This window comes from Chroicocephalus ridibundus, chromosome 1 (genome assembly GCF_963924245.1).
Source record: "Chroicocephalus ridibundus chromosome 1, bChrRid1.1, whole genome shotgun sequence".
Lineage (NCBI taxonomy): Eukaryota > Metazoa > Chordata > Aves > Charadriiformes > Laridae > Chroicocephalus > Chroicocephalus ridibundus.
Window position 1 is genome coordinate 9,647,074 of NC_086284.1, and position 25,686 is coordinate 9,672,759.

The 25,686-nt window shown below is 66.0% G+C and overlaps 1 protein-coding gene across 1 annotated transcript; it reads right to left on the reverse strand.

Annotated features, from left to right (window-relative positions):
* On the reverse strand, positions 1-19,805 carry ARRB1 (arrestin beta 1). The gene is made up of 16 exons (XM_063327980.1): positions 19,291-19,805; positions 9,196-9,226; positions 8,388-8,448; positions 7,931-7,975; positions 7,238-7,434; positions 6,576-6,635; positions 5,490-5,557; positions 4,665-4,800; positions 4,491-4,575; positions 4,329-4,401; positions 3,426-3,563; positions 3,124-3,207; positions 2,633-2,656; positions 1,615-1,685; positions 1,229-1,280; positions 1-408 (listed from the first exon to the last, which is right to left on the reverse strand). Exons 1-16 carry the CDS (start codon positions 19,308-19,310, stop codon positions 297-299), a joined length of 1,257 nt encoding a protein of 418 aa, XP_063184050.1. The 5' UTR covers positions 19,311-19,805; the 3' UTR covers positions 1-296.
* Between the last annotated feature and the right edge of the window lie 5,881 nt (positions 19,806-25,686).

The window sequence follows — 25,686 nt, forward strand, 5'->3', positions numbered from 1 at the left end:
TTCCCACCTGCCCCCCCCCCCCCCCACTTTCCAGCACCCCTCCGGCACGGGAAACAGCAGCTCTGGATGAAGAGTGACAACACGGCACGGCGGGAAGGTTATTAATTCCTCTGGCCCTCGGGCGATCCATAGGCTCCCGGGACAAGGTAGAACCCCAAAATTAATAATTATACAAAAGAGAAGAAGCCTAATGCACGGGTGTTTCTTTCTGGCGAGCTGGGGGGGGACGGCGGGTGAGGAGATGAGGAGGAGGGAGGCGTCGAGGAGGGGGCGGAAGAGGTGGGGGGGGTGCTCGCTTATCTGTCGTTGAGCTGCGGGGAGTTTGTCCGCTCCTCCTCGTCCTCCTTGTCGTCCTTCATGCCTTTGAGTCGCTGGCGGGCGAAGTCTTCGAACACGATGTCGTCGTCACTAGCGGAAAAACGAGGGCTTTACCCGAGGGAGGGGGGGGGGGGGGGGACGCGACGGATGGGACGACGGGGACGAGTCCGGGACCCCGCAAGGCTATCCCGGCTCCCGCATTATCAACCCGCTTTATTCCGGCAGCTCGGGGCCGGGGGGGGCTCTTCCAACGCCATCCTTCAGCCAACCGCGTTTTTCACAGCTTTACCAACGCTTGCCCTCTGAGCGTCCCCCCCCAACCACCATCCCCCCCCCCTAAAAAAAAAATGCCCGGGTGCTTGCCCCGGGGAGGAAACTGAGTAGCCCAGGAGCGATGCGGGGCGGGGGGGGGGATGCAGCTCCCCGGGGGTGTCCGCAAAGCGTTCCCTCCGCTCCCGGCAGAGCGGCAGCCCCGCGGCGAGCACCGCCAACACCTCTCAAACCCAACTTCTGCCAGCGCAAACGCAGAGACGGGGATTAAGCCGGATGGGCGCAACGCATCCGCGGCATCGCCAGCCCTGGGGGGGACGTACCCCCATCCCCAGGAACACCCCAACCCCACCCCACCCACCCCCCCCGCGAAGCACGATCCCGGCGGGCGCTTCCTTACTGCGGGTTCTCCTGGTTTTTGGCAAGCCATGCGGGGAGATGGCGAGGGAGGAGAGAAGAGAGAGGGGCACGGCATGCGTTAGGGGTTACGTGCCGGGGGGGGGGGGGTTAGGCATGGCGTTAGCAGGGTTAAGGCGGGGGGGGGGGGGGGATGCCATGCAACCTCTGTAAGAGCTTCGTCTTCCCACCCAGGCTCCGGCGGGGGGTGGGGGGGGCGGTTGATATTTTTTAAGTCTCTTACTTTGTGTCAAGCTCTATCAGGTTGGTATCTATGGGCGCTTCGTTCTCTGGAACTGAACAGAAGCAGGGGGGTTAGTCACCGGGGTCGTCGTCACCGCCGTCCCCAAGGCTGGGTACGACCCCCCCCCCCCACCCCACCCCACCCCCCCGCAAGGTTTGGCTGCACCAGGATGATGGGGGCACCCCCAGAATTTTATCCCTGGGGCTTTTCTGCCCAGAAAAAACAGGGCTTGAAGGGACCCGAAAATCTCCGTCGGGCACCACGCAGCCTCGCTGGCACGGAGGGGGGGGAGCGGGCTGACCCCTCTGAACCCCCCCCCCCATCACCCCAAAGAGGGGCTGCGCCGCACCCAGGGCTGGGGGGGGGGCGGTGTGTTGGACACTCACCATCCCGATGTGCCGGTTCCTCCTTGGGTTTGGGATGCATCAGCGTGAAGGGCAGCTCCACCGCCACGTCGCTGCAAGAGATGCCGGGGGGGGTGTAAAGCATGGGGCAAATTTGGGGAGGGAGGGGGGGAAGGGGGGCAGTTAGAGCCACATCCCACATTTCAGTTGCAGGGGAGACCCCAAATTCGGGCCAAAAAAACTGTATTATCCTCCGCGTAGCCTCTTTACAGCCAGGGCGTGTCTCGCTGGAGCTGGACCCCGCGCTTTGGGATCAGCACAAACACCCCCTGCCCCGAGGGTGGTGGGGGCGGGGGGGTCAGCGGAGGCGAAAAATCGGCCTTTTAGCAGCAAAAAATCAGCCTTTTAGCAGCTTAGCGGCAGCTGGGAATGCAAATCCCCCCGGGGTTTAGGCTGCGCCGTGTGAAGGGCGGCGGGGTCTGGGCCCCACCGGAGGGATGGAGGACGCGCGCTGAGTTTCCCAGTACTCAGCAGGCACCGTGGCGGTGATGCGGGACACCTCTCCCGCTCCCCACGTGCGTCACAGCGGGGCGGAAAGCACGTCGTTGCGTGGCGGCTCCAGCCCCGGTGTCCCCCCTCCCCGGGGAGGGACGTGCGGGAACGTGGGACCCCGCGGGAGGGGACCGATTCAAGGATGGAGAGCGGGGAAGCCCCGGAGATTCTCCTCCCCACGGCCGAAGATGCTCAGCCCCGAGGAGCCACCTCTGTGCTCTGCCCAGTGTCCCCCGCAGCACCCACGGGTCCTTCTCACTCTGGGGTTGGGGGGGGGGGGGGATGCAGAATCCGGCCCCCACCAGCATCCCCAGCCCCACAACGGCTCAGCCCCATCTCTGCGGGCCGCCTGGCTTTTGGCTTCAAGGTGACCCCAATGGCGGTGGCATCCTGAGGATGACGGGATGGGGGTGGCAGTGGAGGGGACCGAGGGGTGCATCGGCGGGGGCCGGGGGGGGTGCTGCGGTGGCGATTTGGGGGTGTTGGGGGCGGGTGGCATGGGCATTACCTGGAGGCGAGGTCTCCCAGCAGGCTGGCGTGGGTCAAAAGAGACGACACGTTAGTCATGGCTCCCCAGGGACATGTGACCCCCCCACACCTTGTGTCCTCCCAACACCTTGTGTGTCGTCCCCCCCCCTCCCGCTGCCCGAGTCCCAGGGGAGGTCTAGGGGGTGACAGACCCCGTCACCTCCCACCACGGGAGGGCTGGAAGCGGGGCCCCGTCCTGCAAAAGGTGCTGCGGCACAGAGAAGGCGGGGGGCAGGGTTGTTGTAAGGATTAATGACCCCACCACCACCACCCCCCCCCAGCCAATGGCCACCCTGGTGTCCCCAGAAAGTGCCACCATGCCCAGAGCTGGGCTCTGCTGCAGCTTCTCCATCCCACCCCCAGGGACCACACAGCGTCCCGGGGGACACATACCGCGGCCGGGGTCCCAAGCCCAGAGGAAAGCAAGGGAAAAGGGGGGGGTGCAGCCCTGGGGGGGTCCCCAACACTCACCCTCCTCGGGACACCACCAGCTTCACCTTCACCTTGTAGGAGACGATGATGCCCAGGATCTCCTTGTTGGCTCCGTCTCTTAACCTTGGAGGAAGGGGCAGGGTGGGCATCAACAAGGGGATGCCCATGGGGACACCCCCCATCCTCCTCGAGGTCCCCCCACCGTGTCTCCTCCACCCCAAGCATCACTCCTGGAATGGGAGCTTGGATGCCCACCAGGGCTTGGTCCTCCCCCAAGTCCCCCCACAACGCTGCGGGAGGGAGCAGGAGCCCCGGGGGGTGGTCATGGGCTGGGGGCTCACAGTGTGCTGGAGGCCAGGTTGGTGTCCTCGTGCTTGAGCTTGCCGTCCAGGGCCAGCCCCCGCTTCTCCCGGTTGTTGGCGAGGAAAGGGGTCAAGGTGTAGACTTTGCAGAACGTCGAGCTTGGGGCCACCATGTCACTGGGGATGATAGCCACCATCAGCCAGAGCCCCAGCACCCTCCCCCATCTCCAACAACGCCACGGGCCACCCTGGACATCTCCATCCCAGTCTGGAGAACATCTCTGTCCCAGGCCTGGTCTGGAGAACATCTCTGTCCCAGCCCCAGCACAGAGGACATCTCCATCCCAGGACCAGCCTGGGGAACATCTCCATCCCAGGACCAGCTCAGAGAACATCTCCTTCTCAGAAGAAATTTGGAGGACATCTCCATCCCAGGACCAGCCTGGGGAACATCTCCATCCCAACCCCAGCCTAGAAAACATCTCCTTCTCAGGACCAGTTTGGAGGACATCTCCACCCACACCACAGCCTAGAGGACATTACCTCCCGAGGCCCAGCCTGGTGAACATCATCCCAACCCCAGCCCCGGCCCAGACATCTCCATCCTAGCCCCAGCCTGGTGAACATCTCCATCCCTACTCTTGACCCAACTCTTGACGCAGCAGACATCTGTCCCTGCCCCAGCCTGGAGTTCATCTCTGGCCAGGGGACACAGAGGGTGACATCCGCCGTGATGCCATCAGAAAAGCATGCAAAACCCCACGCTTTTGGCAAAATGCCCACCAGAAAAGGGTCTCCATCTCCCCACTCCCCCCACCAGGACCTGCTGGCCGAACGTGACACCCCACTGCTTTGAAGGTGCTGCACTGTAGCAGGGGTCCTCCAAAGCTCCTCTGAGGTCCCCAGGGCCCCTCGCCATGTCCCCGAGCAGCCGGTACTCACTCAGCGTCCTCCACGGCCACCGGGCACTTGTACTGGGCGGTGTTGAAGAGGCAGATGTCGGCATACTGGCGCACTGGGGTGAGAGATGGAGAGATGGGGGTCAGGGAGGGTCCCCATGGGGACAGTGACGGCAGCCAGTGGGGACCAAGCCCCGCTCCTCACCTGAGATTTTGATCTTCTTCACCGTCTTGTTGGTGTTGTTGGTGACATGGACGTTGACGCTGATGGGCTCTCCATGGTAGTAGATCTGCAGGGAGCAAAGGAGGTGGGGGATGGTGAGGTCCCCGTCCTCACTGAGGTCACCCCACCGGTGTCCCCTCTCCAGTCCTCACCCACCTCCTTGTCCAGGGACGCCTCGAGGTGCAGCGGTTTGTCTGACATGAGGAACTGCCGGGTGGTCTCCGCCATGGGCTGGGGGCCGGGTCGCTCCGGCGCGTACTGGACCTTACGGATCACCAGACGCACCGAGTTCCTGGGGGGAGAGGAGAACCCAGCTTTCTTGGCCCGTTTTGGGTCAAATCTCTCTTTTCTTCTGGTATGCTACATCAAGAGAAGGATGGCGTGGGAGGTCCCAGCTGGATGCCCAGCTCGCCTGGGTTGCAAGGGGGCAGCCCCATGGCCGTGCCAGGCTGCCTACACGGCCCCATGTCATGGCAGGGCTGGGCTCCTTGCCTGCAACACAGCAGTGGACATCTCCATCCCAACCCTCAGATCATCTCTCACCCATCTCTACTCTGGAAAGCATCATCATCCTAGCTCCATCCTGGGGAATATCTCCATCCTGGAGATCATCTCCATCCCAGCCCCAGCCTGGAGGACATCTCCGTCCCAGCCCATCCAGAGGACATCTCTATCCCAGGCCCAGCCTGGAGGATATCGTCATCTCAGGCCCAGCCTGGAGGACATCTCTGTCCCAGCTCCAACCTGGTGAACATCATCAGCCCAACTCCAGCCCCAGCCTAGCAAACACCTCTGTCCCAGCCCCATTGTGGAGGCCATCTCCATTCCAGCCCCAACCTGGAGGACACCTCCATCCCATCCCCATCTCACCCACTGTGGGTAGCAAACTGGGATGACTCTTTCCCACTGATGGGTCGCAGCCCCTGCCAGCGCCCCGAGGACGCTGCTCCCACCCGGGCTGGATGGATCCTCTCCACTCACCTCTTGTGGATTTTCTCCTCCAGGTTCTCCGCACAGAAAGCTTTGACCTCGTAGTCCACACCACAGGCCTGGAAACCAGGAGGGGGCAGAGAAGGAGGCAGAGAAACTCCTTTGCACCCCCACAAGAGATGACCCCAACTAACGGCCGTTCACCACCACCCCAGTGGCATGAGGATGGGGGGACAGAATCACAGACTGGCAGGGGCTGGAAGGGACCTCTGGAGACCATCCAGTCCAACCCCCTGACAGAGCAGGGGCACCCAGAGCAGGTGGCACAGGAACACGTCCAGGCGGGTTTGGAATGTCTCCAGAGACGGAGACTCCACCACCTCTCTGGGCAGCCTGTGCCAGGGCTCTGCCACCCTCACAGAAAAGAAGTTCCTCCTCATGTTTAGGTGGAACTTCCTATGGTCAAGTTTGTGCCCGTTACCTCTTGTCCTGTCACTGGGCACCACTGAAAAGAGCCTGGCCCCATCCTCCTGACACCCACCCTTTCCGTATTTATAAGCGTTGATAAGATCCCCCCTCAGCCGTCTTTTTTCCAGACCAAAGAGACCCAAATCCCTCAGCCTTTCTTCATCAGAGAGGTGTTCCGGTCCCCTCATCACCCTGGTAGCCCTTTGCTGTCCCCTCTCCAGCAGTTCCCTGTCCTTCTGGAACTGGGGAGCCCAGAACTGGACCCAGTGCTCCAGCTGTGGCCTCCCCAGGGAAGAGCAGAGGGGGAGGATGACCTCCCTCCACCTGCTGGCCACGCTCTTCTTGATGCCCCCCAGGAGACCATTGGCCTTCTTGGCCACCAGGGCACATGGCTGGCTCATGGGCAGCTTGTTGCCCACCAGGACTCCCAGGTCCCTCTCTGCAGAGCTGCTCTCCAGCAGGTCAGCCCCAACCTGTCCTGGTGCGGGGGGTTGTTCCTCCCCAGGGGCAGGACCCTACACTTGCCCGTGTTGAACTCCATCGGGTTCCTCTCCACCCAACTCTCCACCTGCCCAGGTCTGGCTGGATGGTGGCACGGCCTTCTGGGGTGTCACCCATCCCCCACCCCCCCCCAGCTTGGTGTCAAATCCCACGGCCCAGGGTCCTTACCTTCCCCGTGTCCTCCGGCCCCGGCTGCAGCGTGACGGAGCAGGGCAGGTTGGGGGGGATCTGAAGGGGAAGGCGGGGGGGAGTTAGCAGCAGGGTGGGGACCCCATTTCACGGTGTCTCCGGCATTTCCCCTTCCACCCGAACCGCCAGGAGGGACTTCCTCCTTTTCCTAATTACATTTCCTAATTGTGCCCTTTTCCGGATGGATTTCAACCCAAGTTTCCATCCCGAGCAGCACCTCGGCTTCCCCACACCCGAACCCCGAAGGGTTACGAAAATCCCTGGCTTGGAGGTGTGAGGTTTTTTGGATTTTTTTTTTTTGTTGTTGTTAATCTGGGGGATTTGGAGGAATTAAGATTGTTTCGCAGGGGCTCAGGGTTGTTCGCGAGCCCGCGGGGCTCAGCTGATGGCTCAAGCCTGGAAAATGCCACCAGGTGTGTCCCCCCCCCCCTCCCCGCCCAGCTCAAGGAACGTACCCCATGCCTCAGTTTCCCCGCTGGAAGCTTTTTGCTCCTGACTTTTAAGCTCCACTAACAAAAGCTGAATTTTCGTCACGGGTGGCAGCATCTCACCCCCGACCACGACCCTACGGGGCCCAGAGGGGATGCTGATGTCCCCAAGGAGTTGGGGGTCACCGTCCCCTCCACCCATGGCCACCCTACCTCAAAGGTGAAGGGGTAGGCATGCTCGCCCAGCTTCTTGATCAGCCGCTCCTGCAGCCGTGTGAGGGGTTTCTTCTCCTCGGGGACCGGGGGAAAGGCCTGGGCGTTGGCCACAAAGAGGTCCTTGCGGAAGGTCAGCCCCAGCACGTCCAGGTCCTCGCGGCCGTAGCGGAAGGCGCAGGTCAAGGTCACGAAGACTGAGGAGGGTGACAAGGGGTGGAGGTTGGTGGTAGGGTGGCATCGTGGTAGGGTGGCATCATGGCGCGGTGGCATCATGGCGCGGTGGCATCATGACATGGTGGCATCATGGCATGGTGGCACCATGGCTTGGTGGCATCATGACATGGCAGCATCATGGCATGGTGGCATGATGACGTGGTGGCATCATGGCATGGTGGTATCATTGCTTGGTGGCATTATGGCTTGGTGGCATCATGGCTTATCCTGGTCCCACCAGCAGCGGTGGCTCCCCAGAGGTGACATGGTGAGGAGATGGGGACACAGCCCAGGGACGAGCCAGATGCACCTTGGGGCACCCACTGCAGGACACCCATCCCCGGGGGGCTGGAAAATGTCACCCGAGGGCCCAGAGGTGCCACCACCGGGGCAGGACGGTACAGGGCGACCAGCTGTCCCCTGAGGGGTGCCACCTCCGTGTCCCCAGGCAGGAGGGACACCGCAGGGAGCCGTTACCTTTTCTCTCCTTGAGGTACTCGGGATCCACCAGCACCACTCCGTCTGCAAGGGAACGCCGCAGGGTCAGGGGACACGGCAGGGACGGGGTGGGGACATGGCAGGGACGGGGTGGGGACACGCTGGCAAGGTGAGGGGGACACGCCAACAGGGTCAGGGGGACACGCTGAGAGGGTTAAGGGGATGTGGCAGCACCAGGGATGTGCCAGCATAGCTGCGGGGCCGGGGGGGGGACAGGACATGCCAGCGGGGTGAAGGGGATGTGGCAGCAGGACCGGGGTTGGGGGGACAACCAGCGGATGGGGACACCCCCGGAGCATCTCCCAGCGGCCCCCTGTCCCCCCAAAACCCCTTCCTCCTGCGGCCTCGAGCCACTCCACCCACCCCAGCACCTCTGTGTCCGTCCCCCCCCGCCCCGAGATTGTGTCGTCGTCGTCCCCACCCCGACCCCACGTACCCACGGGGTCCACCACGTCGATGTGATCCACGAAATCCCTCTTCCCCAGGTAGACGGTGAGCTGTGGGGAGGGACCAGGGTGGCGGGGGGTCAGGGATACCCCAGAGCCCTCCCCCCCCCGGCCAGGCTCCGAGCTCAGGGTGGGAGGTGTCCTGGGGTCCCCCCCAACCCGGTCCCCACCCCCACCGTCCCCATGTGCCACCCCCATCACTGCGGCACCCAAAAGCCAGTGGCAGCCCAAAAAGCCTGGACCGCCCCCCAGCCCCCCACCCCCCCCCCCCAAAGACATTTGGGTCCAGGTGCAGCCCCAGCTGCGCCCCCCCCACCGCCATGGGCTTGTCCCCGTGGGTCTTAGCAGTGGGGCAGGGCTGAGCCCCACGGTGTCACACCCCCGGCTGTCTCCCGCTGGGGAAACTGAGGCACGGGGCGCAGGAGCGTCGTCACCTAAGGGTGAGCGCGAGCACCCTCCCTGGGCGGAGAGGGACACCAGTTCCAAACTGGGAGCCAGCCCCGGTGGCGGTGCACGCTGCCACCGGCTGGGACGGTCACCGGGTCCTGAGACACCGAATGGGACTTGCCCCCCCGGCCCACCCCCAACCCTGCCGTGCCTCAGTTTCCCCTCCTGCTGGCGTGGCAGGACGCTCAGGCAGCTCGCAGGGCATCTCTGGGGTCTCTTAAGAGTCTGTGCGTGTCCCCCCCGCCGGCTGTGATGGTGGGATTTGGGGGGTGGTGGCCGGTGGGTCACCCCAAGAAGTACCATCTCCCCCCCACTCTCCCCCCCCTGCCATCTCCCCGGCCGCCCCCTTACCTTCCCGTTGGGGCTGGCTTTCTTAAACACCCTGCAAAAGAGCAAAGGTGGGGGGGGGTGGGATTAGCGGCTGGGGCACCCATGGGTGCTGCAGGATGCGTTTGAACCGCGCCAGGGCAGCACCGGGCAGCTGACTGGACTGGACCCCCGTACGGCACGGGACCCACGGTGCCCGGCCCCATACAGCGCTGTGGGGCACAGACTGAAGGCACCCGACCCTGTAGAACACGGGGGGGCACAGAGACCCTATTCCTCGCCCCCTATGGCAGTGGGGAGCACAGATATTGCACCCCGACTCCGTAACGCAGCAGCAGCCCCAGCCCCGTGCCTCAGTTTCCCCCCACCCCAGGCGGCACGTTGGGGCTGGGAGGGGGCCGGATCCCTGCCCCCGGCACCGTTACGCCCGGGAGGGGTTTGACCCCTTGCTGCGGTCCCAGCGGCTCCGAGCCGGGGTGGGTCGGCCATGGGGGGGCTGCGCGTGCAAGGTGCCGGGTCCACGTCCGTGCAAGGCGCCGTGCGAAGGTTTGCCACGCAAAGTGCCGTGCCAGGTGCCACGCAAAGTGCCATGCCAGGTGTCACGCCAGGTGCCGTGCAAAGGCCCCGCTGCGCGAAGCCAGGCTGTCTGCAGGCCAGGGACCAGCGTAGCAGAGGGGTAGCCCCTGGCACACGGCACAGACACCCCCCCCCCGGCCCCAAGCACATGGCACAGCCCCCGGCACCCCGTACAGCCCCCCCAGCCCCACATACAGCCCCCCCGGCACCTCATACAGCCCCCCGACACATGGCACAGCCCCCCTGGCACAAAGCACAGCCCCCATACAGCACACTCTACAGCCTCCCCGGCCCCCCCATACAGCCCCCCCTGGCCCCCCATACAGCCCCCTTGGCTCCTCATACAGCCCCCTGGCACCCCATACAGCCCCCATACAGCACACTATACAGCCCCCCCAGTTCCCCATACAGCCCCCTTGGCTCCACATACAGCCCCCCGGCACCCCATACGTCCCCCTGGTACATGGCACAGCCCCCCCCGGCACCCCATACAGCCCCAAAACCCCTCCGCGAGATCCCACAGGGGAAGGACGTGGGTCCAACACCCCACCGAGGTGATGTGAGTGCTGGGAAAGTTGGAGCATCCCCGGTCCCCCCCGCTGCAGGCAGGGACAGGCAGGGAGGAGGCAGGGACAGGCAGGGACGGGCAGGGAGAGGGCAGGGACAAGCAAGGAGGAGGCAGGGAGGAGGCAGGGATGGGCAGGGAGAAGGCAGGAGGAGGCAGGGAGAAGGCAGGAGGAGGCAGGGACAAGCAAGGAGGAGGCAGGGAGGAGGCAGGGAGGAGGCAGCGGCAGGCAGGGAGGAGGCAGGGAGAAGGCAGGAGCAGGCAGGGCTCCCTCGCCCGGCGCTGCCTGCTGTCGGCGGCTGCTCAGAGCCTGCCCTGGCCCGAAGCCACCCGTAATGGGCTCTCCGCGGATAATCCCTCCGCGCCTTTAAATTCCATTAAAACCATCCGGGAAGATTAGCGCCGGGGCGGCTTCGGGAGCCGGGAAAAACAATTCCCGAGGCGGCTGCTGGGCTCTGCCGAAACCGACCCTCGTCCCATGGCCAAGAGGAGCTGCCTGCATCCCTGCCTGCATCCCTGCCTGCACCCTGCTGCCTGCATCCCCTGCTTGCACCCCGCTGCCTGCATCTGCCTGCACCCCGCTGCCTGCATCCCCTGCTTGCACCCCACTGCCTGCACCTGCCTGCACCCTGCTGCCTGCACCTGCCTGCACCCTTCCAGCGAGGGAAGGAAACCGGAGCCAGGTCCAAGGGACGGTGCCCGGGATGGGGGTGACCGCAGCCTTGGTGACAGGGTGGGACGTGGTGGCAGCGTCCCAGCGCGCTGGGGGACACGCGGGCACATGCCAGGGAGGGACCTGGCACGGCCACCACCGCTGGCTCGGTCCCCACACCGGGCACAGCCTTGATGGGAGCATCCGGGGACGTGCTGCGTGTGCCAGGGTGTCCCTTGTCCCCATGCCCATGTGCCTGGGCCATCCTGACACCTACACCAGGGTCACCCTCACCCCTGTGCCAGGGTGACAGTCATCTCTGGGCCTGGGGGCTGGGGGGACCCTCAGCCATGCCCATGTGCCATTCTGACCCTCAGTCGCGTGCCCAGGGGCCACAATGGCCCTCACCCCCATGTCCCCATGCCTGGGTGACCTTCACAGCCATGCTGGGGTGACCCTCACCCCCGTGCCCATGTGCCAGGATGACCCTCAGCCCTGTGCCCGTGCGTTGGAGTGACCCTCACCCCCATGTCCACAAGCCAGGGTGACTGTCACCTCTGAGCCTGGGTGCTGGGGTGACCCCCACCACTGTGCCCGTATGCCTTGGCGACCCTCAGCCATGCCCACGTGCCATGGTGACCCTCAACCTGTGCCCACGTGCCGGGGTGACCCTCAGCCATGCCCACGTGTCATTCTGACCCTCAGCCGCCTGCCCACGTGCCACAAGGACCCTCACCCTTATGTCCCCATGCCTGGGTGACCCTCACCCCCATGTCCCCATGCCTGGGTGACCCACACAGCCATGCTGGGGTGACCCTCACCCCCGTGCCCATGTGCCAGGATGACCTTCACCCCTGTGCCCATGCGTTGGGGTGACCCTCCATCCCATGTCCACAAGCCAGGGTGACTCTCAACCCCATGCCCACATGCCATGGTGACCCTCAGCCTCGTGCCCACGCGCCAGGGTGGGCATCACCCCCATCCTTGCATGCCATGGTGGCCCTCACCCCTGTGCCCATGTGCCAGGGTGACCCTCGTCCCCATGCCCACATGCCTGGTGACCCTCAACCTGTGCCCACAGACCAGGGTGACCCTCAGCCGCGTGCCCACGTGCCACAATGTCCCTCACCCCCATGTCCCCATGCCTGGGTGACCCTCATAGACATGCTGGCGTGACCCTCACCCCTGTGCCCATGTGCCAGAGTGACCCTCGCCCACATGTAGCCCTGGCAGGAGGGACAGCAGTGCCAGGAGCGCTCCCCAGTGCCACCAAGCCCCAGCACCGGCCTCACTGGCCCAGCCCAGTGCCAGCGCTTGCCATGGCACAGCCCTGGGCTACGGAGGGACATCCAACCCCCTGCTCCCACCGTGCCGTGTCACCCAGCAGCCATCACCGCCAGCTCCCTGGGGACCCGAGCACCCCCATGGGGAAAAGGCGTGGGGAAAAAGGGGGTTGCTAAAATCCAGCGTTTCCTGCGAGTGAAAACACCCGGTTCTGTCAGGAAAGGGCCCTTCCTTCATCTGCTTCCAGCCCGGCTCCCATGGGCAGGAGGAGGAGGAGGAGGAGGGCAGGGTGCTGAGCGGGGCTGGAGGAAGGCAGGGCGCTGAGCTGCTCCGCCAAACCCCCGGCATCACCCACCCCAGAAGCAGGAAGATGCTCCTCAGCCCCCTCGCCTTGCTGTGCCTCAGTTTCCCCATGTCCCCTGCTGCGGAAAAAAGGTGGGAGTTACATCTGGAGGGGGCACGGGGAGAGCGCATGGACACCCCGGCATGGAAAACCAGTGAGCAGAGGACATCGGGTCCCCCCAGGCCCCGGCAGGGCCCATGGCGGGGGGGGGCAGCACAAGTGTCCCCACATCCCCATGTCCCAACGGCCCTGCGTCCCTGTGCCCCAGCATCGCTGCATCCCTGTATCCCTGTATCCCTGTGCCCCTGCATCCCCACATCTCTGCATCCCTGTGTCCCTGCATCCCCACGTCTCTGCACCCTTGTCCCTGCATCCCTGTGTCCCTGTATCCCTGCCTCCCTGTGTCCCCACATCCCTGCATCTTTGCATCCCTGTGTCCCCGCATCCCCGTGTCCCCGCATCCCCGTGTCCCCGCATCTCTACATCCCTGTGTCCCCACATCCCCATGTCATTGCATCCCTGTGTCTCCGCATCCCCACATCTCTGTGTCCCTGTGTCCCCACATCCCTGTGTCCCCGCATCTCTACATCCCTGTGTCCCCACATCCCCATGTCATTGCATCCCTGTGTCTCCGCATCCCCACATCTCTGTGTCCCTGCATCCCTGCGTCCCCATGTCTCTGCACCCTTGTCCCTGCATCCCTGTGTCCCCACATCCCTGTGTCCCCACATCTCTACATCCCTGTGTCCCTGCATCTCTACATCCTTATGTCTCTACATCCTTATGTCCCTACATCCTTGCATCCCTGCCTCCCTGTATCCCCACATCTCTGCATCCCTGTGTCCCCGCATCCCTGTGTCATTGCATCCCTGTGTTCCTGCATCCCTGCATCTTTGCATCCCTGTGTCCCTGTATCCCACCCTTCAGACCCACGGGGCCCAGCCTGGCCTGCCCGAGCTCTGGCCAGGGACCGCAGCGGGATCGGGTCCGGCCATGGGGCGGCTGCCAAGGGGGGACCCGGGAGCGGGGGACCTGGAGGGGACCCAGCCTGCGCCACCACACTTATTCCCCTGCCCCTAGATGAGCCCCAGGGTTTGCTGCCACCGCGGTCCCCGGGGTCAGAGCTGGCGTTAACAAGAACGCTGCTGCGGCTTAATTAATTGGGGGGGGGGGGGGGGGGAATAAAGGGTTAATCAGGGAAGGGCATGGCACCGTTATTCAGCATTTCCCCTTCCCCACAATTAATTAATTAATCGGTTTTTAAGGCCAAGGGGTGAGCGAGTCATCTAGTCAGGGATGGGGGGGGGGGGGTGATGCCACCCACCCCCCCGCCCCGAGAGCCCACAGGAGCCCCACAGAACCCCGTGCTATGGGTGCAGAAGCCTGGGGTGCCCCACAGTATGGGTGAAGGAGCCCCACACAGCCCCACAGCGGGGGGGCAGAAGCCTGGGGTGACCCCCACGCCATGGGGACAGGAGCCCCACAGAGCCCGAGAGCCACTTCGCCCCACACCATGAGTGCAGGAGCCCTACACACCCCATGCTATGGGTGCAGGAGCCCCACAGACCCCCATGCTGTGGGTGCAGGAGCCCCATAGAACCCCACACCATGGATGCAGGAGCCCCATAACAGCCCCACACAGCCCAAAACCCACATGGCTCCATGCTATGGGTGCAGGAGCCCCATAGAGCCCTGCACACCCCCACGCTATGGGTGCAGAAGCCCCATAGAGCCCCACACTATGGGTGCAGGAGCCCCATTAGAGTCCCACACAGCCAAAGACCCACATGGCTCCATGCTATGGGTGCAGGAGCCCTGTAGAGCCCCACAGCACGGGTGTAGGAGCCCCACACCCCCATGCCATGGGTGCAGAAGCCCCACACGCTCCCACGCTATGGGTGCAGGAGCCCTATAGAGCCCCACAGCACGGGTGCAGGAGCCTGGGCTGCCCCCTAAACACCTCCACGGACGCCCATCCCTCCATCCAGCCCCATTCCAAAGCCCCCACGGGAGCAGGGCAGGGACAGGCGGGGACACGGTGGCCCCTGGATGCCGGCGGGGTTGCCGGGGGGCGGGGGGGACACACGGGACCCTCGTCCCTCACCCCTCGCCGCTGCCGGATTCGGAGGGAGGGAAGGAGGAAGCGCGGAGCCTTCCCTCCCCCTCCAGCCCTTCCTGGTGGCGAAAGGCAGGAAACCGCCACCGCTGCTGCCCATGGGTCATTGCCAACCCCCACGCCATGGGTCTGCAGCCCCACTGCCCCCCCCTCACCCACGAGCCCCCCCCCCAACATGCTCTTTGCCTTGGTACTCTCCATCCAGTACCTTAATGAGCTCGTTAGCCACACGTCGGGGGGTTAATGAGCTTTATTTGCTGGCTGATAATTGAGTAGGGTCCCTTTCGATCTCCCCAGGGGGGCAGATTTATGAGGATTTGATTTGTGTGTCGTCGTCGTCCCCCCCCACACCCCGGGGACACGGGAGCGGGGGGTGACGGCCACCGCCAGCCATGGATGGCCTTTGGACGTGGGGTTCCGGGGTTTTGACGGGTTTCTCCCCGCTAACGAGGCCGGCAGGCAGCTGGAATTAGCCAGCGGCGCATTAGAAGGGAGCTGCAGGGATGACGGAGCCGCCGGGATAACGGAGCCGCTGGCAACCACATCACCCACTCCAGCGGGAACCCCCTGCGGCGGCGGCTGGTGGCTCCCGGCCAGCCCCGCCGGGATGAGCCCGCAGCAGCCGGCTGGCCGATCCCTAAAGCTGGAGCAGCCCACGGGCCGAACGCTGCATCCCGCATCCCCGCTGCATCCCTGCATCACATCCCCACTGCATCCTTGCATCCCCACTGCATCCCTGCATCCCACATCCCCCCATCCCCATGCATCCTGCATTCCCATGGTATCCCTGCATCCTGCATCCCGCATCCCTGCTGCATCCCTGCATCCCGCATCCTCACTGCATCTCCGCATCTCCCCATCCCCGCTGCATCCTCGCATACCCACTGCATCCCTGCATCCCGCATCCCAGCTGTATTCCTGCATCCCACATCCCCATTATATCCCTGCAGCATGCCTGTATCCTGCATCCCTACTGCATCCTCGCATCCCGCATTCCCATTGCATCCCTGCATCATCCCTGCATCCCGCATCCCCACTGCATCCTGCATCCCTGCTGTATCCCTGCATCCCACATCCCCACTGCATCCCTGCATCTCCGCTGCATCTTGCATCCCATATCCCCACTGCATCCCGCATCCCCCATCCCCACTGCACCCTGCATCTCTATTGCATCCCTGCATTCCGCATCCCCGCTGCATCCCTGCATCCCACATCCCCACTGGATCCCTGTATCCTCACTGCATCCCGCATTCCCATTGCATGCCTGCATCCCCACATCCCTGCTGCATCCCCGCATCCTGGCTGCATCGCTGCATCCTTGCATCCCCACTGCATCCCTGCATCTCGCATCCCTACTGCATCCCACATCCCAGTTGCATCCCGGCTGCATCCCGGCATCCCCTGCCAGGCTCGACAGCAGCATCCCCTGGCCGGGTGGGAGCTTCGCCGGTTCCCTTGGCAAGGAAAGGCCTTGGCAGTGGGATGCAGGATATGGCTGGATCCTGCCAGAGTTTGTTCTCCAAACCCCATGCAGGAAACGGGAGTCTCCCCTCCCGGGCCACCTTCCAAGGTTCTTCCCAGCGGAGATCCCTGCCCCGCTCCCGGAGCCTCCGGCTTCATCCGGAGGGATGCGGGGGATGCCGGGAGGATGCTGCGAGAGGGGCAGGATGGGCCCGTGGGGCCAGGGGAAGGGGTGGGCTCTGCCATACTGGGACCACCACGGCGCTTCCCCAGTCGCTCCAGTTGATCACTGGGAAAACCCCCCCTCCCTGCTGCGTCTCAAACCGCGGGCCACCTGCCAAGCATCCCACTGGCCCACGGAGGCCACCCAGAAGCCACCCTGCCTGGGTGCTGGGGGGGGGGGGAAGCGGGGGAGCTGGGGGGGGTGATGGATTTTTTTTTGGAGAAGCTGCAAATAATTAGGGCATGTGTTGGGCTGGGGAGGACCGAGACACCCCCCCACCCCAGCACCAAACCCCGCGCGGGGGGGAGCACCCAGGGCCCCGCCAGGAGCAGGGTGACCCCAAACCTCACCACACCCAGGATGGTCGGACGTGGGGCAGTGACACCTCCCCCCCCCCCCCCAAAAAAAAAAAAAGTGGGGTGGCCCCACGCAGGCACTGGCGGAATCGGCACAAATGATGCTTTTGGGGTACCCAACGGTCCACAGCCGAACACCCCCCCCCAATCCCTCTCTGGTGGATCCAGGATGAATCCAAGAGGATTTGGGGCTAAAAGGGAGATGGGGGGGGGGGATTTGAAAGCCTAACTCCCGCCGCACCCCCCCCCCCCCCTCCCTCCGTACGCGCTGCGTGGGCAGGGAGACGATCAGCTCCTGCCTCCCGCGGTGGCTGCCAGCCCATGGGCTTGCCCGCGCCCCTCCCCGCGCACCCAAAAATCCCCCCCCGAGGTGTGGGGGGGGACACCCAATGGGTGCTCCAGCCCCGCAGTCCAAAAGTGGGGGGTTTCCTCCCTCCCCAACCCCTCGATTCTGGGGGGCTCCTCGCCTGCTCCGGGGGTGCCAGGCGACGGTTGGCGAGAATTCGGGATGCTGAGCCGGGGGGATGCGGGTGCTGGTGGCCATAGCGGCCCCCCCGACACCAACACCCCCCCCCCAGTGCTGGGGGGGGGGGGGGCAGCAGGAGCCCCCAAATCCCATCCTGCCACCCCAAAACACCACGGGGTTTCTGGAAGGTTCTGCCCAAAGCAGGGCCGGACCCCCAAGTCCCCCTCTCCTGCCGTGGGGCACGGCGGTGGCATCGCCCGCACCGGGGACACCCAGCCCCAAAATCCATGCTGGGGGGGACCAAGGGGAGGGTAACGCCACCCCCCCACCTGCCCGCCAGTTTTGGGGGGCGAGTGGGAGCGCCCCTCATTACTTGGGCCTAATTAATGAATGACGGGGAGCGTTAACCCCTTGGCCACCCTGCGGTGACAGCCAGGGGGTGTCACAGGAGGGGGTGTCACGGGAGACACCCCCAGACACCCCCATGCATGGGCTGGCGGGGAGGGCGAGGGGCGGCTTTCCCGAGGTGGGCACAGCGGCGGGTCCATGGATTCGCCCCTGGGAAACGCCAGGTGGGGGGAGTCCCCCGTCCCCACGGCACTGGGGTCCCCGGGGGGGTGACAGCCACGGGAGCAGGACGTCGTGCGCCGTCATCGTCCCCACGTGCGCCCTGCCACCCCCCAAAGGCCACGAGGCGGGGGCCAGGGCCTGGGCCCCCGCGGTTGCTCCAGGCTCCCACCCCTGTCACCAGTGGGAAGAGCCCGGGTGACCCTCCCACCCCCCCCCATGCCCCCCCCCCAAAAACCATCCAGGCTCCGGACGGGGTGGGAAGAGAGATGTAACGCTGCCAGCACCGCGCTCGGGCTGTGGGGCGGGCAGGGGGCAGGCAGGGTGTGGGCAGCGGTGAGGGCAGGGTACAGCCTGGGGTGAGGGCAGGGTGTGGGCAGCGGTGAGGGCAGGGGGCAGGCAGGGTGTGGGCAGCAGTGAGGGCAGGGGGCAGGCAGGGTGTGGGCAGGATGCAGAGGGGCGTGGGCAGGATGCAGGCAGCGGTGAGGGCAGGGAGCAGGCAGGGCGCAAACATGGGTGCGGGCAGGGGGGTGCAGGCAGGGGGCAGGCAGGGGTGAGGGCAGGGGATGCAGGCAGGGGGCAGAAACAGGTGTGGGCAGGGAGCAGGCAGGGTGAAGGCCGGGAGCAGGCAGGGGGTCAGACAGGGTGCAGGCAGGGCTGTGGGCCGGGGTGCAGGCAGGGTGTGCAAGTAGGATGAGGGCAGGGAGCAGGCAGGAGTACAGGCAGGGGGGCAGACAGGATGCAGGCAGGGGTGAAGGTAAGGGGGCAGACAGGGTGCAAGCAGGGCTGTGGGCAGGGGGGCAGGCAGAGTGTGCAGGCAGGATGAGGGCAGGGAGCAGGCAGGGGTGCAGGCAGGGGTGAGGGCAGGGTGTGCAGGCAGGGAGCAGGCAGGGGTGCGAGCAGGGTGCAAGACATGGCTGCGGGCAAGGGGCTGAAGGCAGGGTGCAGGCAGGGTGCAGGCAGGGTGAGGGCAGGGAGCAGGCAGGGGGTAGACAAGCTGCAGGCAGGGCTGTGGGCAGGGGTACAGGCAGGGGGGCAGACGAGGGCAGAAGAGGTGTGGGCAGGGGGGCAGGCGGGGTGTGGGCAGGGGGGCAGGCAGGGTGAGGCAAGGAGCAGGCAGGGTGCAGGCAGGGTGCAGGCAGGGGGGTCAAGACCCGCTCCCCAAGGCCCCCCCCACGTCCCCCTGGACCCCACCGGCCTCAAGCCCCGGGCCTGGCTGCAGACCCGCCCCCAACACCGAGGGGACCCGGGTGGCGACCCAGGGGACCCCCCCCCCGCCAGCCCCGGGCAGCGGTGGCGCGATGTTGTACATCCCCACCCCCCCCCCCACCCCCCAACTTCTCCCGGGGGGGGGGGGGGGGGGGCAGCCCCGGAGGGCTCGGTACCGGCAGCGCCGAGACGGGCAGCGGAGGCGTTCCGGGATCCCCCACCCCCACCCCCTCCGCCATCCCCGGGGCTGCCACCCCTGGGATGTCCCCGTGTCCCCCCTCCCCGCGGTCTCCAAACTCACCGGGTGCCTTTGTCTCCCATGGCCCCGCCGATCCTCCGGGGCGGCTCAACCGGGAAGCGCCGGGCGGGCTTGGAAAATTACTGGCTGGATGGCGGAGGGGAAAGGCGGCGGCGGGGCGGGCTCTGGGCTCGGTACGGCCCGGTACGGCCCGGTAAGGCTCCCTGCGGCTCCCTATAGACCCGCCCGGTACGGGTCGGTACGGCCCGGTGCGATCCGGTAGGGCTCAATGTGGCTCGGTACCGCCCGGTAAAGCCCGGTAGGGCTCGGTATGGCCCGGTAAGGCTCCGTAAGGCTCGGTACGATACGGCTCGGTAATGCACGAACCGGGTCGGTGCAGCCCGATACAGCTCCGTACGGCCCGGTCCGGTCCGGTGGGGCTCGGTATGTCCCGGTAGGGCTCGTCCCGGCCCGTCTGGGCTCCGTTGCGGGCGCTGCCGAGCGCAGCCCCGCGGCGCCGCCGCTGCCGCCGCCGCCGCCGCCTCCGCCCGCCCCCGAGCGGCCCCGGGGCGGGGGGCGGTGGCACCAGCGGGGCCACACGCGGCGGAGGGGAAGGGGCGGGGGGGGGAACGGCGGGAGGGGGGGGGGGGGGGGGGCGGACCGGGGAACCGGGGGGGTGGTGATTGGGGGGGGGGGGGGGGGGGCGGGGGTGTGTGTGTGTGTGTGTGTGTGTGTGTGCACCGCCCTGCGCGCGCGCGGGGCCGCGGGAGGGGGAGGTGCGCCCCCCCGCGCATGCACGCGCAGTTGCACGAGGGGAGGGAGGGGTCGTGTGTGTGTGGGACACACGCGTGTGAACACACGCACGTGAACACGCACGTGCGCGCACACACGTGAACACACGAGCACACACAAACATGTGAACACACACGAAGACACGCGCGCGTGAACACACGCGCGTGAGCGCACACGCGTGAACACGCGCGCGAACAAACACGCGTGAACACACACGTGTGAACACACAGGTGCACACACACATATGAACGCACACGTGAACACACACACGTGCACAGACGGGAACACTAGCACATGTGAACACACAAACACACACGTGTGAACACACAAAGACCCACGAACACACACGCGCTCACGTGAGCACACACGCGTGAATACACGCGCACATGCACACACACGTGAAAACACACACGTACACACGCACGCAAACACACACACGCACACATGTGCACACGCGTGTGAACATACACGTGCACACACATGCACACGCACGTGCGCGCACACACACATGCACACACACGAGCACTCACACGTGAACACACACGTGCAAACACGCCCCCGCTGCGCGTGCATCCTATGTGCGAACACCCCCCCCGTGTGTACACGCCCCCCCCGTGTGTAAACACCCCCATGTGTACACACACCCCCGTGTGTAAACACACCCCCCCATCTGCACGCTCGCATCCATGTGCACACACCCCCACGTGTAAACACCCCCCCTGTGCACACACAACCCCCTTGTGTGCACACCTGCATCCATGTGCACACACACACGTACACCCCCCCATGTGCACACCCCCCTGTGCGCGCACACACGTACACCCCCCCATGTGCACACACACACGTACACCCCCCCATGTGCACACCCCCCTGTGCACACGCACATGCACAACCCCCCCCCATATGCACACACACCCCATGGCACACACCTGATGCGCGCACACCCCCCCCGCCGTGTGCACCCCCCCTCCACGTGCACACACCCCACATGCACACGTGCACGCACCCCCCCCTCCCCCATGTGCGCACACCCCACGTGCACACGAACACACGTGTGCACACCCTCCCATGTGCACTCCCCCCCCCCCGAGCCCTGGCTGCCCCCCACCCCTGCACCGCTGGCCGCTGGCTCTGGGGTGGGGTCCCAACCTCCCCCTGGCGTCCCGCTATGGGGACCTGGGACCCCCCCCCCCCCCCCCCCAGTGCTGGGCAGGGACTGGGGACACCCCGACATGGGACCTCAGGAGGAGGAGGAGCAGGCAGGGACAGGCAGGAGGAGGCAGGGACAGGCAGGAGCAGGCAGGGCCCCGCGGTGGGGGTGTGACATTTCCCACCTGCAGCTTCGCAACCCCGAGGTCCCCTGCGGGCAGGAGCGGGCAGGAGCGGGCAGGAGAGTGGGACCATGGGGCCAGCGGGGCCGCGGGGGGCTGGCAGTGAGCTGCGGGGCAGTGCTGCGCGGTGGGGCGCGGTGTGGGGCGGTGCAGTGCGGCGCTGTGCAGGTGCAGTGTGGTGCACTGATGCTGGGCGGTGGGACGCGGTGCAGTGCCGTGCAGTGCGGTCCAGTGAGGTGCGGCGTGGTTGGGTGCGGTGCGGTGCGGTGCGGTGCGGCCCTGCGCAGTGCAGTGCGGTGCAGCGGGGCGCTGTGGCGTGGCGTGGTTTGGTGCCGTGCGGCGCTGCGCAGTGCCGTGCGGTGCAGTGTGGTGCCGCACCGTTCAGTGGGGCGCAGCGCGGTGCAGGCGCTGTCATCTGTGGTGCTGCGGGGCGCTGTGCAGTGCATGGCTGCGCTGTGCAGCGTGGTTTGCTGCGGCGCTGCGCAGTGTGGTGCGGTGCTGTGCGGTGCGATACGGTGCTGTGCAGTGCGGTGCGGTGTGATACGGTGCGGTGCAGCGCGGTGCAGTGCAATGTGGTGCGGTGCGGTGCAGTGCGATGCGGTACTGTGCAGTGCAGTGCAGTGCAGTGTGACGCGGTGCGGTGCAGCACGGCGCGGTGCGGTGTGGTGCGCTGTGGTGCTGTGCAGTGCGGTGTGGTGCTGTGCAATGTGGTGCTGTGCAGTGCGGTGCGGTGCGGTGCAGTGCGATGTGGTGCCATGCAGTGCTGTGCAGTGTAGTGTGCTGCGGTGCGGTGTGGTGCGGTGCGGTGCAGCGCAGTGCGATGTGGTACTGTGCAGTGCAGGGCAGTGCGTTGTGGTGCTGTGCAGCGTGGTGCAGTGCACTGCGGTGCGGTGCAGTGCAATGCGGTACTGTGCAGTGCTGTGCAGTGCGGTGCGGTGCGGTGCAGTGCAATGTGGTAGCGTGCAGTGCAGTGGTGTGCAGTGTGACGTGGTGCTGTGCAATGCAGTACTGTGCAGTGCGGTGCAGTGCGGTGCGATGCGGTGCTGTGCCGCGCAGTGCTGTGCGGCGGGACGTGGTGCTGTGCACTGTTGTGCAGTGCAGCGCGGTGCTGCGCGGTGCGCCGCGGTGCTGTGCAGTGCAGTGCAGTGCGGAGCCAGTTGCTGGAACTGGCCCCGAGTCGCACAGCTCGGCGCAGGGCCAGGGCGCAGCAGCCCCGGGACACTGCACCTGCGCGTGGGCAGGCTCCAGTGCTGCCTGCCCCACTGCCTGCCCCACTGCCCGCCCCGCTGCCTGCCCAGTGCCAGGCAGAGCCCCGGCTCAAACGAGGACCCCGGGGACCCCCTGCTGCCCCCATGGGTGCCCAGCACCTCGTTGCCAGGCTGCTTTGATGGGGTGACCCCAATCCGTGGGGCAAACCCCACGGGTGCTGTTTGGTGAGGGGGATGCTGAGGCTGCCCGGTCGGCGGGCACCCAGTGGCCAGCCACCCCCCCCAAACCCCCCACCCACCCAAACGCACCCAAACTCCTGTGGGGAGTCCAGCACTAGAGGCACTGGGGGCACTGGGGGCACTGGTTTTGCCCCCAGCGTGGCCACTGTACAGGCAGCAGGTGCCATCTAGTGCCGGTGGCCACCCAAAGCTGCCCGCTGTAGGCAGGGAGCCCCCCACCCGCCCGGGGACCCAGGGCTGGGGCTGGGGACACCACAGGGGACCGGACTGGCACGGGGTAGTGGGACAGGGACGGGGACGGGGACAGGGACGGGTCCCAAAACCCACGCTGGCTCCAGGGGGGGGGGCTGACCTGAAGGTGGGGGACGCGCTGGACCCTTACTTGGGGGACACTCAAGTGGGGTGCCCAAGGGACACTCGCACCCAGCCCAGAGGACACCTGCACCGCATGGGGACACCTGCACCCCACACAAAGGACACCTACACCTATCCCAGGGGACACCTGCACCCCATGGGGACACCTACGCCCTATGGGGACACCTGCACCCATCCCAGGGGACACCTGCACCCCATGGGGACACCTGCACCCCACAAAAGGGACACCTGCATCTATCCCAGGGGACACCTGCACCCCATGGGGACACCTGCACCCCACAAAAGGGACACCTGCACCTATCCCAGGGGACACCTGCACCCCATGGGGACAATGCTGCGTGGGGCACGGGCACCCACCCCAACACCCTCCTGAGGCCACCCAGGCAGCGGGGACAGGGTGGTGACAGCTGGAGGGACAGACGGGGACAGAGGGACAGACAGAACGCGCTGGCTGAGACACACAGAGGGACAGGCCCGAGGCCGGGGTGAGGGGCAAGACAGGTGGCACGTAGCCGTGGCACCCCACGTGTCCCCCCCAGGATGGCAAAGGGACGTCACCAAGGGCAAGGGAGCCATCGGTGGGGCTGGGGGCCCCCAAATGCTGCTGGTGTCCCCTGGGTGGGGGTGTAGGTGTCCCCTGAGCTCTGGAGACTTGCTGGGATTTAATCCCGGGATTCCTCCCCGTGGCCGGGAGCAGCGCGGGATGGGGTGGGACGGTGGCAGCTTGGGGGGGGGGGGGAGGCACTTGGCAGTTTTTGCATTTTTTCCCCCCATTTTTCGGCAGCTCGCCCAGGGTCGGCACTTGCCAGCGGCCAGGTCCCCGGGGATTTTCCCTCCGGCATCAAAGGCCGCTGGCTGGGATGAAGCCCTCAGCTCCGGCCGGGATGAAAGCGTTGCATTGATCCCGGGTAATAAATTGCTCGTTAGCGGCGGGGGCTCGTTAGGCCGGGAGCTGGAGTGAAGCCCCAGCCCTGATGCCAAGGGGATGGGCAGAGCCAAGCTGCTCGGATCCTGCACCCCCGGGTGACTTGGAGCATCACGGCGTGACCCACGGCTATGGCGGGGGGGTGGGGGGGGGTCCTGGTCTGGCTGGATCCTGCCCCCACCCCCCAGGCTGAGGGATCCCAGTACCGGTGGGATCCTGGGCGGTGGGAGGGCTGGGAATCGTGTCCTAGTGGGGTCCGTTGCATCCCGGGATGGGTACGGAGGGATCCCAACTGGGGCCGGATCCTGACCCAGTATCAGTCATGGCGGGGGGCGGGTCCCAGCCAGTCCTGCCCCCCAGTCCCAGCACAGCTGGGGGGAGGTCTTGTCCCGGGCCAGATCCCGCTCTAATCCCAGTCCAGATGTGGAGGGGGCGGTTTTATTATGGGCCAGATCCTGCCCCCAGCCCAGCCCAGGTGTGGAGGGATCCCGGCACGGGCCTTATCCTGCATCCCAGCCCAGGATCCCGCTGCTGTCCCAGTCTAGGATGGATCCTGCCCTGGCCCAGCTCCAGCTGGATGGGGCGGGGGGTTTCCCAATGCAGCCCCTTCCTGGGCACATGGGGGGCCCCCCCTGACACATGGGGCTTGGGGCTGGGGCCGGGGCGGGGGGGGGGGGTTGGAGCATTCCTAGGGGCTGGAGCATCCCGGGATGGGGCAAAGCATCCCTGGGGGGCTGGAGAATTCCAGAGGTTGGAGTATCCGACCAGGGATTGGTGCATCTGGGGAGGTCCGGAGCACCCCAGGGGATCGGAGCATTCTGGGATATCCTCCCCCTCCTTCAGCATCACTGGGTGACTGGGGCATCCCAGGGGTCTGGAGCATCCCAGGGGACTGGAGTCTGGAACATTCCGGGAGAGAACAAGGCACTGGGGGGAACCGGAGCATCCTGGGGGGCTGGAGCATCCCAGGGGACTGAAGCAGAGTTGGGGTCGGAGCATCTCGGGAGGGGGGGACTGGAGCATCCTGGGGGGCTGGAGCATCCCAGGGGACTGAAGCAGAGTTGGGGTCGGAGCATCTCGGGAGGGGGGGACTGGAGCATCCTGGGGGGCTGGAGCATCCCAGGGGACTGAAGCAGAGTTGGGGTCGGAGCATCTCGGGGGGGGACTGGAGCATCCCGGGGGGCTGGAGCATCCCAGGGCACTGGAGCATCCCAGGGGACTGAAGCTTAGTGGGGGATCAGAGCATTTGGGGGGGTTGGGGGCGTCTGGAGCATCCTGGGGGGCTGGAACATCCTAGGGGGGTCAGAGCCTCCTGGCCTGACCCGGAGTCCCCCCCGGAGGGCAGTTTTGGGGTGTGTAGGTCTCAGCTGGAGCCACCCAGTCCCCAGCGGAGCCATGAAGGGGGTTGGGGGGGCAGGAACACCCCCTCCCTCCCCGCACCCCCAAACCGTGCTGTCCCCATGCCGGCCGTGCCAGCTGCGCCCACCTCGCACAGCTCACGCACGGGCAGGGTCCTCCCCAAACACAAGTTGTCCCTCCCTGGTGCCACTGCGCATCCTTGGGGACCCCCCTCCTGCTTTGGAGCATC